Source organism: Diabrotica virgifera, chromosome 5 (genome assembly GCF_917563875.1).
Source record: "Diabrotica virgifera virgifera chromosome 5, PGI_DIABVI_V3a".
Lineage (NCBI taxonomy): Eukaryota > Metazoa > Arthropoda > Insecta > Coleoptera > Chrysomelidae > Diabrotica > Diabrotica virgifera.
Window position 1 is genome coordinate 37,659,349 of NC_065447.1, and position 12,602 is coordinate 37,671,950.

General features: G+C 33.7%; 1 protein-coding gene across 1 annotated transcript; it reads left to right on the forward strand.

The window, feature by feature from the left end:
* The first annotated feature begins 748 nt into the window (after positions 1-748).
* On the forward strand, positions 749-3,793 carry LOC126884999 (nematocyst expressed protein 4-like). The gene is made up of 2 exons (XM_050651387.1): positions 749-852; positions 2,972-3,793. The coding sequence occupies exons 1-2, from the start codon at positions 803-805 to the stop codon at positions 3,306-3,308; spliced, it is 387 nt and encodes a 128-aa protein (XP_050507344.1). The 5' UTR covers positions 749-802; the 3' UTR covers positions 3,309-3,793.
* Positions 3,794-12,602: the final 8,809 nt, after the last annotated feature.

The window sequence follows — 12,602 nt, forward strand, 5'->3', positions numbered from 1 at the left end:
GGGTCTGTTTTGGGTCCACTAGTATTCGGTCCTGTTATTCCGGTACAACTATGGTTGTACAGAAGGATCCTAAAGATACCATGGACAGACAAAATCTCCATTGAAGAAGTACTACAGAGGATGAACACAACCGCAGATTTAGTCAACATCGTGAAGGGCCGTTAGCTGGAGTACTTGAAAGATATAATGAGAAATCAAGGCAGATATGAGCTACTCCAATGCATTTTACAAGGTAAATTTGAAGGAAAAAGGCCCCAGGATGAAGAAGAATATCCTGGCTTGCTAATCTGAGAGCATGGTATAGAAAGAGCTCAACACAACTATTTCGTATAGCAACCAACAAAGTTACCATAACCAGAATGATCGCCAACGCTTAGAACGGACAGGCACCCTAAGAAGAAAAACTCCGGTCCAGACGTCCGGTTTCTGTTACCCTTTATTTTTTTAAGAATCCGCGTTGAGTAATTGTTTTGTAAAAAAACTATATTCTGATAATTATTTGAATTTTAAATAACTACTTTACTGTCTCAGACAACTCCAAGGCCTAAAGAGCAAACATGTAGATATAAACCAAAAGAAGTATGAAGATGTGGTATTTTCTTGATAAGGTAAATATTATTTTGCAATTTAACATCTATTGCTGGTAACTATTATATTAATTAGGTTTAGCAAAATAATACGTGACTACAAAAAGGGTTTTAGCACGGCTTTTTGTAATAATCGTTTAAAAAATCTGTTTAAAAGGAAGACCAGCAGCATCATCCAGCATTGTGGGCAAGTTTGTCTCGATAACACAGTCACAATGGTTCGTGCGATGCATATTCTTGCAACGTTGCTTGCTCTACAATTCAGGTAAGGCAATAGATATATTATATAACTTTAATTTGGATATAAATTAAATAAATTAAAACTTTTTATGTAGCGCATTGATTTTTGCAAATAAAATATTTCACCTAAACATTTTCGCTCACTTATATCTATCTTCAATTTTCTATCTTTGCCTGTTAATAAAATAATAAAAATATTTAGCGTTTTGCACATTTTGATGGATTGGAGTCACTCCCTTTCTTTCCTTATATGATCAACAACCTGTCTATTTATTATAGCTCTCCCCAGGGAATCTTAAGTAATGTCCTGAAAGGCCTCAAATAATTCTTGATCATTGCTGCAATTGTGTGTGCTCATATTGCACCTATAGCATAGTTGGAACCTTCTGAGTTCGATAAAAGGTTTTATCAAAATTTAATTCACTTTTATAATATTTTATATCACAATTCATTTAGATTTTGCCTTTTTCGACCGCGTCACTAACACGAAAGTACTCCAAACTTTAGACAAAAGATGCGAAATTGTTAATTAGATAAAAACTAGAAAGATGGAATACTTGGGCTACAATATGGGGGGTGAAAAGTACGACTTTTAAGAAATATCATGCAGGGCAAAATTAAGGGCCAAAGAAATGTGGGAAGACGAAAAATATCGTGGCTTGGCAATGTACGTGAATGGTTCGGGTGTAGTTCGATTGAAATTTATAGGCGCGCTGCTAACAAAATTGCAGTGGCCATGATGATTTCCATTCTCCGCTAGGCGTGGTAGAAAGAAGAACAGTACTTGTTAACAACTCCAACGGAATGACAGAACAATCACAAAACTCCATTACTACCAGTTGTTGATGTCGTTGCTACTTACTATATTCTCATGTGACTCATGACAGTTGTTGATATATTATAATACAAGTTTTTTGTTTATTGTAATCTTCTTAGGGCCGGTATTTCAATAGCTACTTAAGCTTTTGCTTAGCTAAGCCTGTGTCAAAAGTTAAGGAGAAGCTTAAGCCGGGTGCCGTATTTCCATCATTTCCTTAACTAAACGGATGCTCAAATTGTAAAGTTAATTGGTTTGGTACCTCTGAATACGTCAAATTACCAAAACTAATTGTTCTGAGGTAAAAACCACTACTGTTGACGTTTAATTTCATCTTGTCATCAGTATCAATGTCATTCCTTCATTTAATTTTGTGTACATGGTGCATGTGTTGTTAGTTTATTTTATTGCCGATATTTTCTCTGGTTATATTGTTATTGTTATTTTGCATAAGCAATAGATCCTTCTTTGTAATTTTGTTTATTGGATATATTCCTTAAAATGTCAAATTCGAATGTAAGTTTATTTTTGTAAAATAAATATACATACATAAATATACATATAAATAAAGTGTCTATTGAACAAAAAGCAGTATTTGCTTTTACTTCCTCGTATTTAAGTATTTACTTAATAGTAATTAAATAAAGCATTAAAGAAATGACATTCTTCTTCTTTTTTAAGTACCGTGCCCAAATTTTTAGGCGTGGGTAGCTTCGGGTAGGCCGATATTGCTCTCGATCTTGTGCGGCATGTAACAATTGATCTGCTGATAAGCCAGTCCATTGACGAAGGTTTCGGAGCCATGAATATTTCTTTCGACCAATTCCTCTTTTTCCGTAAATGACTTTATTCAATTATTATTAAGTAAATACTTAAATATTTGTAAGTAAAAGCAAATACTTCTTTTTATTCAATAGACCCATTGTAGTAATAAATAATTTTCATGTGCCTACACCTTCCAAAAGTAGTAAGAATTTTAATAATCATTATTACGATTAATAAATTAATAGATTAATAGATTATTTAATAATCTAATAATAACGTTATTACTCAAAAGTTGGTTTTCAAAATAACTCTCTAATTAATAATCTATAGAAATAACCTCAAAACACAGAAAACAAATTTTAAGCAAAGGCTTAAACCAACTCCTGCGCGAGCTTAAAATTATTTGGTTTAAGCCCAGGCTTAAGCCTCAAATTGAAGTGAAAATACAGGCATCTAAGCTTAAGCAAAGGCTTAAAGTAAGCTTTGGCTTAAGTGAGGTTGGAAATACCGGCCATTAGATTTATTTTCGTTTTCTAATATTAATCCTTTTTTTATTTTTCAGTTATGGAAATCCCCAACCTGGATATCCTGTTCATCCTCATTTTCCACCTAAAGATTGTGAACCGTATCCAGTACCCTGTCCTTACCCAATACCTGAACCGGTTTGTGAAATTCCTGTAATACCACCACCACACTACCCTCATCCAATACCTGAACCAGTGTGTGAAATTCCGGTAATACCACCACCACACTGTCCTTATCCAATTCCTGAACCAGCATGCGAAATTCCTGTACTACCACTACCTCACTACCCTTATCCAATACCCGGACCAGCATGTGAAGTTCCTGTGATACCACTACCACATTACCCTCATCCAATACCTGATCCAGTCTGTTAAATTCCTGTAATACCATCATCACACTATCCTCACCCAATACCCGAACCGGCATATGAAATTCCTCTAATACCACCACCACACTACCCTCATCCAATACCCGAACCAGTATGTGAAATTCGTGTAATACCACTACCACCATATGGTCCACTCCAACCACATCTACCACATGCAGGACCATTACATCCGATTTACTAGTCGAGAATTTGTTGGAAAAAGGACCTTTAAATAATGAACTCATATTTTTTGCCGAAGAAATTGAAATACTATCACCTAAATTTTCAGCTGCTGGATTCCTTCAGATCAATAGAACCATTTTGTCTGTGATCTTTTCATCACTTGTGGCTTATTTTATTATAATTATCCAGTTTAATTCTGCATTCTAAGCTGTGTAAGGTATTAGGAAATAATGTTTAGGTGGCATAAGTAGGTATCATGGCTTATATTTTATTGAATATGTATTAAATATAATGATTAACAAAAAATAATGGTTGAAACGTTTTTCTTTATGTACCTACATATATTGCTAATTTCAACAGTTGGTATACAAGATGGCAGGATATGTTAAATTGGTGAGATTTAAAGGGTATACCGAAAACTATAGGAGAGGAGAAAAAGGAGGAAAGGAGTGACATCTAAACAAGTAATTATGTCACCACTTATTTTTTCGTTAAAGCAACAACTGGACCGGGTTACACACAGAGACATATAAAAAAAGCAGAAGATGGAGAAGAATTTGCAATAGCAAATCCTCATCAGTGGAGCCAGCAATGGAAAGAGAAGAAGAATTATTGTCCATTCAAGTGATCAACAGATTCCTATAATATCGAGATACAGGGCGATTATTAAAAAATGGCCAAACATGTTGATACATGGTTGTTTTCGTTTTTTATTAAGAAAATTTTAATGGATATATTATGGAAAAATGTTCGGGAGTTTCTTAAAGGATTTCGTTTACATTTTTAATTATCTGTCATCTGATATGGCATAGTGTATTTTATTTATTTTCAGTCATAGCTACTCTGCAAATAAAATGTTGCCGTCATGTTAAAAGTAGTAAAAATAAAACATTCTGTAACGCATTTTAACATTTTGTTCTGAGGATGGTACTTTTTATAGGCAAAAATAAAATAAGTATATTATAAGTCAAGGGCATAGTGCTGACAGAAATGCCATCAATGTATCAGCTGCAAGATATAGCTTTAACAATATATTCATATTATATCCGCACCTTAGAGCAAAAAAACTGTATTAAGTCCAAAATTTCAGTTTTCTACTTTTTTAGCTCACTGGGCTTAAAATTTTCCGCTCGATTCACTGGTGTTTCTTATTAGTTGTTTCGACTGAAATTGGCCAAAATAGCCTTGTATGAACAGTATTAAGTCCACATTCCCTTAGAGCAAAACAGTATCTTCTGCACTTCAAATGTATTAGATCAAAAATGGTGTATACGTTTCCCAGGGCAAAACCATATTATGCCCAACCAAAGTATTATGTCCCACATAATGCAATTCAGGCAAAATATTTAGTCCACAATCTTTTAATTATAGAGTTTTATTTATAGGGTTTTATTTATTAGTCACAAATAATTTTGTTAAGTACTAAAATTATGATTTTATAGGTTACTGTCACTGGACAGTTTCCTGCAAGTCTCTTTGAATTGTTAAACAATTTACTTATTGTAATCATTATTACAGATTGTAAATAAATGGGATGTTAAAAAAAAAATCTTTTAAAATTTGGCAAGTTTGTGCCTGACAGAGCACAAATTTGCCGACAATTTTGGAATCATGAGACAACCGTAGTTCCAAAAAACAGTTTTCATGTTCTTATCTTGAAAAAAACGTGTACAAAAGAAAAAGAGAACGAACTGTGTTCAAGCTAGCCATTATAACTGGAAATATTTTTTTACCACTGAAGAAAAGAGACTCTAGTAGATATTTCTCAATCTATTGTTAGCTGTTTACTTGAAAAAATGCAAACAAGTGGAGCTTTAGAATGTGACAAAAGAGGAAAATGTAGTATCTAAAAGTAAAGAAAAGAAGTAGATAAAGGATAGGATTCATGAGCATATAATGGCCTATCCCTTATGAAGAATCACATTATACTCAAAGCAGGACGGCGAACAAATATTTAGGAGGTCACTAAAATGTTTCTTCAATGTTTAGGATGTTTAAGGAAGAATGAGATTTGAAAAACATTCCTTCGGACGAAGTAGACAAAGAATGGCTTTATAATCACATTTTTAATACAGAATTTAATTTATCATTCGCTGTTCCTTCAAAAGACACTTGTGTTAAATGTGATGAATTTCTAATCAATCTAAGACAGTCAACGTCTGACAAATTTTAATGATTATGTGCTACTTTTATCTATTTTCGAGATATCCACATATAAAATAAATCACTCACAAATTCATTTTGCGAGCACATACGCACATGGGGGTGGACAGTATACACTCAGTTAATAGAACGAGATGCTAAAAAATACCCTAATTTTCAAATTATTATCTACTCCATAGGATTGGTTACAGTTGGATAAAATTTTCGGAAAAAACACATATTTCAAAGTGTATGTAATGAAAAGTTCTAATTTTAAAGACTTTAATAAACTGTGCAATTCTTGCGATTCGCCGTTTCAAAATAAAAATAAAACTGAGAATAATAAAAAAAAATTAATTTCACAAACAGTATGTATTTAATTCAGAATTCAGACAAGAAAATCCTGGGATTCTGTACTTTAAAACAAAGTTCGATTTGGAATTTAAGAGTGTAGACTTAATCGAAGAGTTGTTAGAAGAAATCATCAATCTGTAGAAGATTTCATTGAGAGATACCTTAAATCGGATAAGTACTAAAAATTCAATGATCTGCTAAAGTGGGTTCCAGCGAGGATTCACGATTTTTTTTTCAGACTCTAGTGCATAAAGACACAATTCAAATTACTGATATAGCGGCAGTAGCTCTGCATTTGTTAAGTTTTTAATTATTTTTTATGTACTTAAAAAAGTTAGATATTGTTAATTTTTTTAGTTAATAAAAATACAGTTGCGTTACAACCATTTCTGTTTTTTTAATTCGAATTTTTAAGTAGTTTTTTTAGTACTCGAATTAATGGTTTTGTTACAAATACGTCCGTATAATATTTTTAGTTCTTTATATCGAAATATTTCCTTAATTTTGTAAAATAGGTATGATATTTTTCGTAATAGAGCTCCGTTTTTGTCATAGGATAGGTAGCAAAATTAATATTAAGTCACAGTCAAAAATTTATTTTTCAGAGCGAAAATGTGTTAAGTCCATTTTTCCAAAAACAGTAATAAGAATTTGCTAAATAAAATTTAATGTATTAACTGGAAAATGTTACAAAACACTAAAAATAATTTTTATTTTCGCTCTCCTGTAAAATTTACATTTTGTGACTTAATACACTTTTGTTCTGAGGTACGGATATTCAAAATTAATATACTAAGCAGGGAAGACTGGAAGACAAGCGGAAGCTACAATGATGGCTCAAAAACATCGGATGATGTAGAAGCTGGTATAGTAGGATGAAAGCAAGGCATACATTTCTGGTGAGTCTCTCTAAGGATGAAATAACTTTCGAGGTGGAAATAACGGCAATCCATCAATGCTTGGAAGAAATGTAAAGGCATTAAATTACGCACTGCTAAATTGCCATCTTCTGTAGAGGTCAATTCTAAAGTATTATGGGATTGTATGGGTGTCCTAAACAAACTAGGAGGCCGTATCCGATAAAATATAACAAGGCTCATTAATGTCATTAATTGGACCCGAACACCTTTCTGTGGTATTGCAAAAGCAGTAAAAAGAATGGATATAAGAAAGTGGGTAGCTCATAGATCTCTAGAATGGTTGAGGAATTCACCAGAACACAGAGAGGCGAAACAGTTATTTATAGAACATTCAAAATTTACAGCGGAGCTATTAAACAAAGACAGAAAAACAGTCAAAGCTAAAGTAGGGTTTTTAACAGTGCACTGTAAGTTTAATAGGCAGTCGATATTGATGGGATTGGCAGATGATGACAAGACAAAAAGAACGATATTTTCTAAAATAAATTCAAATTACGGAGTGACCCCAAACATAGATTCCCAAAAGTGTCTTTAAAAAAGTAAATTCGTCATTTAATTCGGCATTTACAGGATTAAATCAACATTTTCTTATCTGAACCATAAAGCGTGTATAAAAATTTGAAACATCATGACTATCTTAACTGCATCTTCCACATGTTGAATTGCATTTTGATAAAAACTATAATATGTTGTTAACTGTTATTGATAAAAATACGACCACCACAAAATCGTGCAAACAAGTATAATGATTGTCACGTTACTTTCTAATATTACTATTCAACTTGCAGCTTGATAAGCTTGGCAAGAGAATAAGCGGCAAATTGAGATAATACACTATACCAACCTATTTATAACACATTAATTTTTAAGTTTTAAACACAAAAAGTAAAGTAATATTTCAAAAACTTATAATGTTTTAAATAATTATTATTGTTATAATAATAATCTAAATAACAGTAATAATGCTAATAAACCGCATGAATGGCTTAATATGTAGATATATTGAGAATATACAAAATCGATGATAACATAGTGACCTTTTAATGCATATAATGGCAGATTGGAAGAATAAAATTCACCTCCAAATACCTGGTGAAAACAATATGGAAACTGAAAATATCGCAATCAACCGGGGCCTATTTCAAGGAGGCTCGTTGAGTCCATTGTGGTTCTGTATAGCTTTGAACCCCCTTTCTGAGCTGTTAAACTCCACTGACTCAGGTTTTAGCATTAAAAACAATAATACTCTGGTAGCGAAGCTCAATCATCTGTTGTATATAGGTGATTTGAAATTAAAGGCTTCCACTCGAGAACACCTAGAACAGATGCTAAAAATTGTATAAACATTCTCTAATGATACTAGTATGCAGTTTGACCTAGACAACTGCCGTGTTTTGAATATAGTCAGAGGAAAGGTACAGCCCGGTGGATTCCATATGCTAAATGGCCAGAACATCGAGGCCATGGGCGAAAACGATTTGTACAAATATTTTGGAGTAAAGCAGGAGCGGAAAATTGACCATAAGCAAATGAAAACTGAGATAACTACTGAGTTTATACGAAGGGTAAAATAGTTGCTTTGTTCACAGATTAACAGTAAAAATTTGTTTAAAGCACTAAACACCTACGCTTGTTCCGCGCTTAGCTATTCATTTGGTATTGTTAAGTGGACAAAAACCGATATAGAAAACCTTCAGCGAACAGTACGAACACACCTCATGAAAGCACAAAAACACCACCCTAAAAGTGCAGTAGAACGAACGACATTACCGCGGTATTTGGGAGGAAGAGGACTTATGGATATAGGTGAGCAATTAGACAAACAGATTTCTAATTTAAGGACTTATTTTTAGATGCACGCTGGGACATCTACTCTACACCGCGCTATTTGCGCAGTAGATGACAGAACAGCGATCAAACTGAGGGAACCAGAAATGCGCATAAAGCACCTTACTAAGGACGAAGAAATTGCGCACCTGGATGGGCAAACCTCTGCACGGGCGACATCCGAATGAGGTCAGCCGAGACTATGTCGACAATACGGCGTCGAACTATTGGTTGACATCAGGAAAGATGTTCCCTGAAACAGAAGGTTCTTTATTGGTCATTCAGGATCAGGTTATGCCAACTAAAAATTCCCTGAAATATATCGTCAAATCCATCCACGAAATATATCCAGAACAACAAACGCCGATATTGATATGAAAATTATTAACAAGTTGTGCAAAAAATGGAAAATCTATTAATTGGTGTCACAAATATAAAAATTGAAGGGAAGCAACGGATTTGAAGCTAATAAATAAAACTAAGCAAAGGAAGAAAATGATCATTAAAAAGAAAACAGGTACAAATATACAGGTAGGTAACTTTAAGGAGTGAGAAAACAGATGGCCACGTGAAATGTGAAGGGACTGCACAAGGGACTGTGAGGGGGCTGCACAAGGCTAAATAAGCTGGAAATGAGATATCTGAAAGAAAAGATTTAATATCTTTCTGGAGCGAAGGAAATTATATAGATCTGGTATATGGATTATTGTTTCTTAAGTAGTTAAAAAAGAAGGTTAATAAACTTTCAGCCGATGCATGGTGAGACACAATACAATTCACAATTTACAGCCTTTGAGAGAAGAGCAGGATGGTACCAAAGACATCACGAATTATTACGAGAAAATTTTACCAAATCTGACACAATGGGTACGACTTGATACCTCAAACCAGATGGACTAACGACATAAGCTATTCGTTTGTTGTCGTTAGTCCGTCTGTTTTGAGGTCTGCATCTATTTCTTTTATTTGCTCTTGGTCACCATTTAACAATTCGCTTTGTCTAACGGTTGTCTTCCATTCTCCCCTATGTGTCCTACCCAGCTCCATTTTAACATAGCAATCTTTTGGATTACATCTGTTATTTATGGTAGGGGAGCCAAAGCGGGGATTTTTGCAGTCACTCGAGCGCGTCAGATTAGCATATGGTGAGAAACCTGGTACCCTGCAGATGTACCTCTACTATATATTGGCTCTTAACACAGGGAATTTCGTTAAGGGGGGCCCGAAAAAAAAATCAACCCTTAAAAAAACTCGAAATTGTCAGATTAAGATAAGGTAGGTTAAGTACATGCAAACGAGTGTATATTTCAAAAATCTGACGATTTGAGCCGGGCGTAAGGAAATGGGTCAGCCCCAAATTTTCACAAGAAAAAACCGAATATTTCGCGAAATGAATGACAGACCGAAAAACTAAAAAATACATGCTCAATATTTTTTAAAAATCTAGCGAATGATACCAAACATAACTTCTCACGGAGAGGGGTGGGGGGTAAATTTAATATTTTAAATACGAATCCCGTGATAATTCGCGAAATAAATCAGATCGAAAAACTGTAAAATACACTTATTCAATATTTTTGAAAAATCTGTCGAAAGGCACCAAACACGACCCCCCATGGATGTGGGGTAGGGGGGTTACTTTAAAATCTTAAATAGGAACCCTCACTTTTTATTGCAGATTTGGATTCCTTACGTAAAAATAAGTAACTTTTATTTGAAACATTTTTTCGAATTATGGATAGATGTCGCTATAATCGGAAAAAACCATTGTTGGAAATAGAAAATTAAATTAAAAAATGGCAAGCGCCCACTAAAATGGAAAACTTTACTTAACTTTTTTTGGTTTTAGGACCTACTGTTTACAACCCAATAGGTCCCCAAAGCGCTCGAGTGACTGCACATTTAGCATGCTTTGCTCCCCTACCATTATTAAATATACCTTGTATTATAACTAATGTATTTTACATACAAAAATTAAATCCTAAAAAAATTTTTAAACAAAAGTAGGCGAATAGTTGACTTTCGTAAAAATCCATACGATGTCATCGTAATTTTAGCAGTTAATGCAAATACCGTCTATAATAATAAGTACATAAGGTGGCCAATCAGTTTCACAACCACTACATTATTAATATCTTACAGGGAGAGGCTTAATAGATAATATAAGTAGGAGATCATTTGAAGGAGAAACAAAAAATACACATCGTGTTTTCTTTGTCAAGCAATTAGTTTATTTTTGTATTGGTTTAATGTGTAATATAATATCTTGTCTTATGTAATCATTTCGGTCAAATTAAAACAGACTAAAAGTTCACCCATTTAAAAAATATTTTTTGTTCAATCATTACTAGGCAAAAATAAAATACTATAAAAAGTGTAATTTTAAAATGCTCTATGACTCAAACATTTAATTTATTCAGACGAAGTACCCTTATTCTAAGTTTTTAACGTAAGCCCTAGTCCTTTGTTGAAGAGGTAATGCGAGAAAATCTGGAAGATGAAACAGTCGGCATAAGAGTAAATGGTAACCACATCAGATATGCAGATGATACAGTAATAATAGCCGATATTGTACAAGACCTGCAAAGACTCATGAGTAAAATATTAAGGTGTAGTAGGGAGTACGGACTCCCTCTCAATAACAAAAATACGAAGTTTATGAAGATTAGTAAAAACAACCATAATATTAACGAAACCTTGATAGTAGAGGGCCAGAGGGTATCGAAAGAGTAAAAAAGTACACTTACCTAGGATCACTTATAACAGAAAATAATGACTACACTGCAGAAATTAAAGTCAGAATCAAAAAAGCACATTTTAATTTTACGAAAATGAAAAAGGTCCCATATAGCAAAGATTTAACATTAGTTCTTAAAGTACGCCTAACAAAATGTTACTATTACAATGTACTACACTATGGAGTGGAATCATGGACGTTAAATGTAGAGACAATGAGACGACTTAACGCCTTTGAAATGAGAACCTATAGAAGAATTATGAGGGTTTTCTGGGTAGATAGAGTTACGAACAATTAAGTACTGAGAAGAATAGGTAAAGAGAAGGTAGTTAAACTAACAATTAAAGAAAGAAAACTACAGTACTTTGGGTATGTGATGCGGGGCGAGAAGTATGGTATTCTGCTACTCATAATGCAAGGAAAGATAGATGACAGAAGAAGCATCGGGGGAAGACGAATTTCATGGCTGAAGAACCTGAGAGGATGGTTTGGATGCTGCTCAAAACAACTATTTAGAGCTACTGCCTCAAAAATTAAAATAGCTGTAATGATTGCCAACCTCCGTAGCGGAGATGGCACGTGAAGAAGAAGAAGAACGTAAGCCCATTGCAGACGTAATTTTCCAACTAAGATCGGAGCCTAACTCTGTCTGTGTTTTATATTTTACAGTAGATATTATTTTTTTCTATATTTCAGGAATGAATCTGTATTTAACTTCATATATGTATGTACAAGTGTTAAGGTTTTAGTAATACGTATTCTATAGAAAATTCTAGATTACACTTATAAAACACAAAAAAATTGGAGAATACAGAAACGTACAGGTTATATAATGTGACTTTCAAACTCACAAAAACTACACAGTAATACGATAACACTAAGGAAGTATAGCAATGAAGCCAGAATGGCATATGAAGTTGAAAGTTTCAACGACTCTAAAAAACAGAACACGTATGAGCTCGCTAACTTCCTTGCAGACATATTTTCTAAAGTTTTTTTATTGAAGCGTCTGAAAATTTCTGTTATTTTTGAAAAAATGTTCAGATATCCCCTCTCTTCCACTATTACTAATAATGTGTTGATTTAGTTTAATGCACTTCTTCTTCTTCATGTGCCTTGTCCGTTCCGAACGTTGACA

Coding starts and splice junctions, on each gene's coding strand:
- LOC126884999 (XM_050651387.1), top strand. CDS start 803: ATGGTTCGTGCGATGCATATTCTTGCAACGTTGCTTGCTCTACAATTC. Junction 853..2,971: donor TTGCTTGCTCTACAATTCAG/GTAAGGCAATAG, acceptor TTTATTTTTCAG/TTATGGAAATCCCCAACCTG.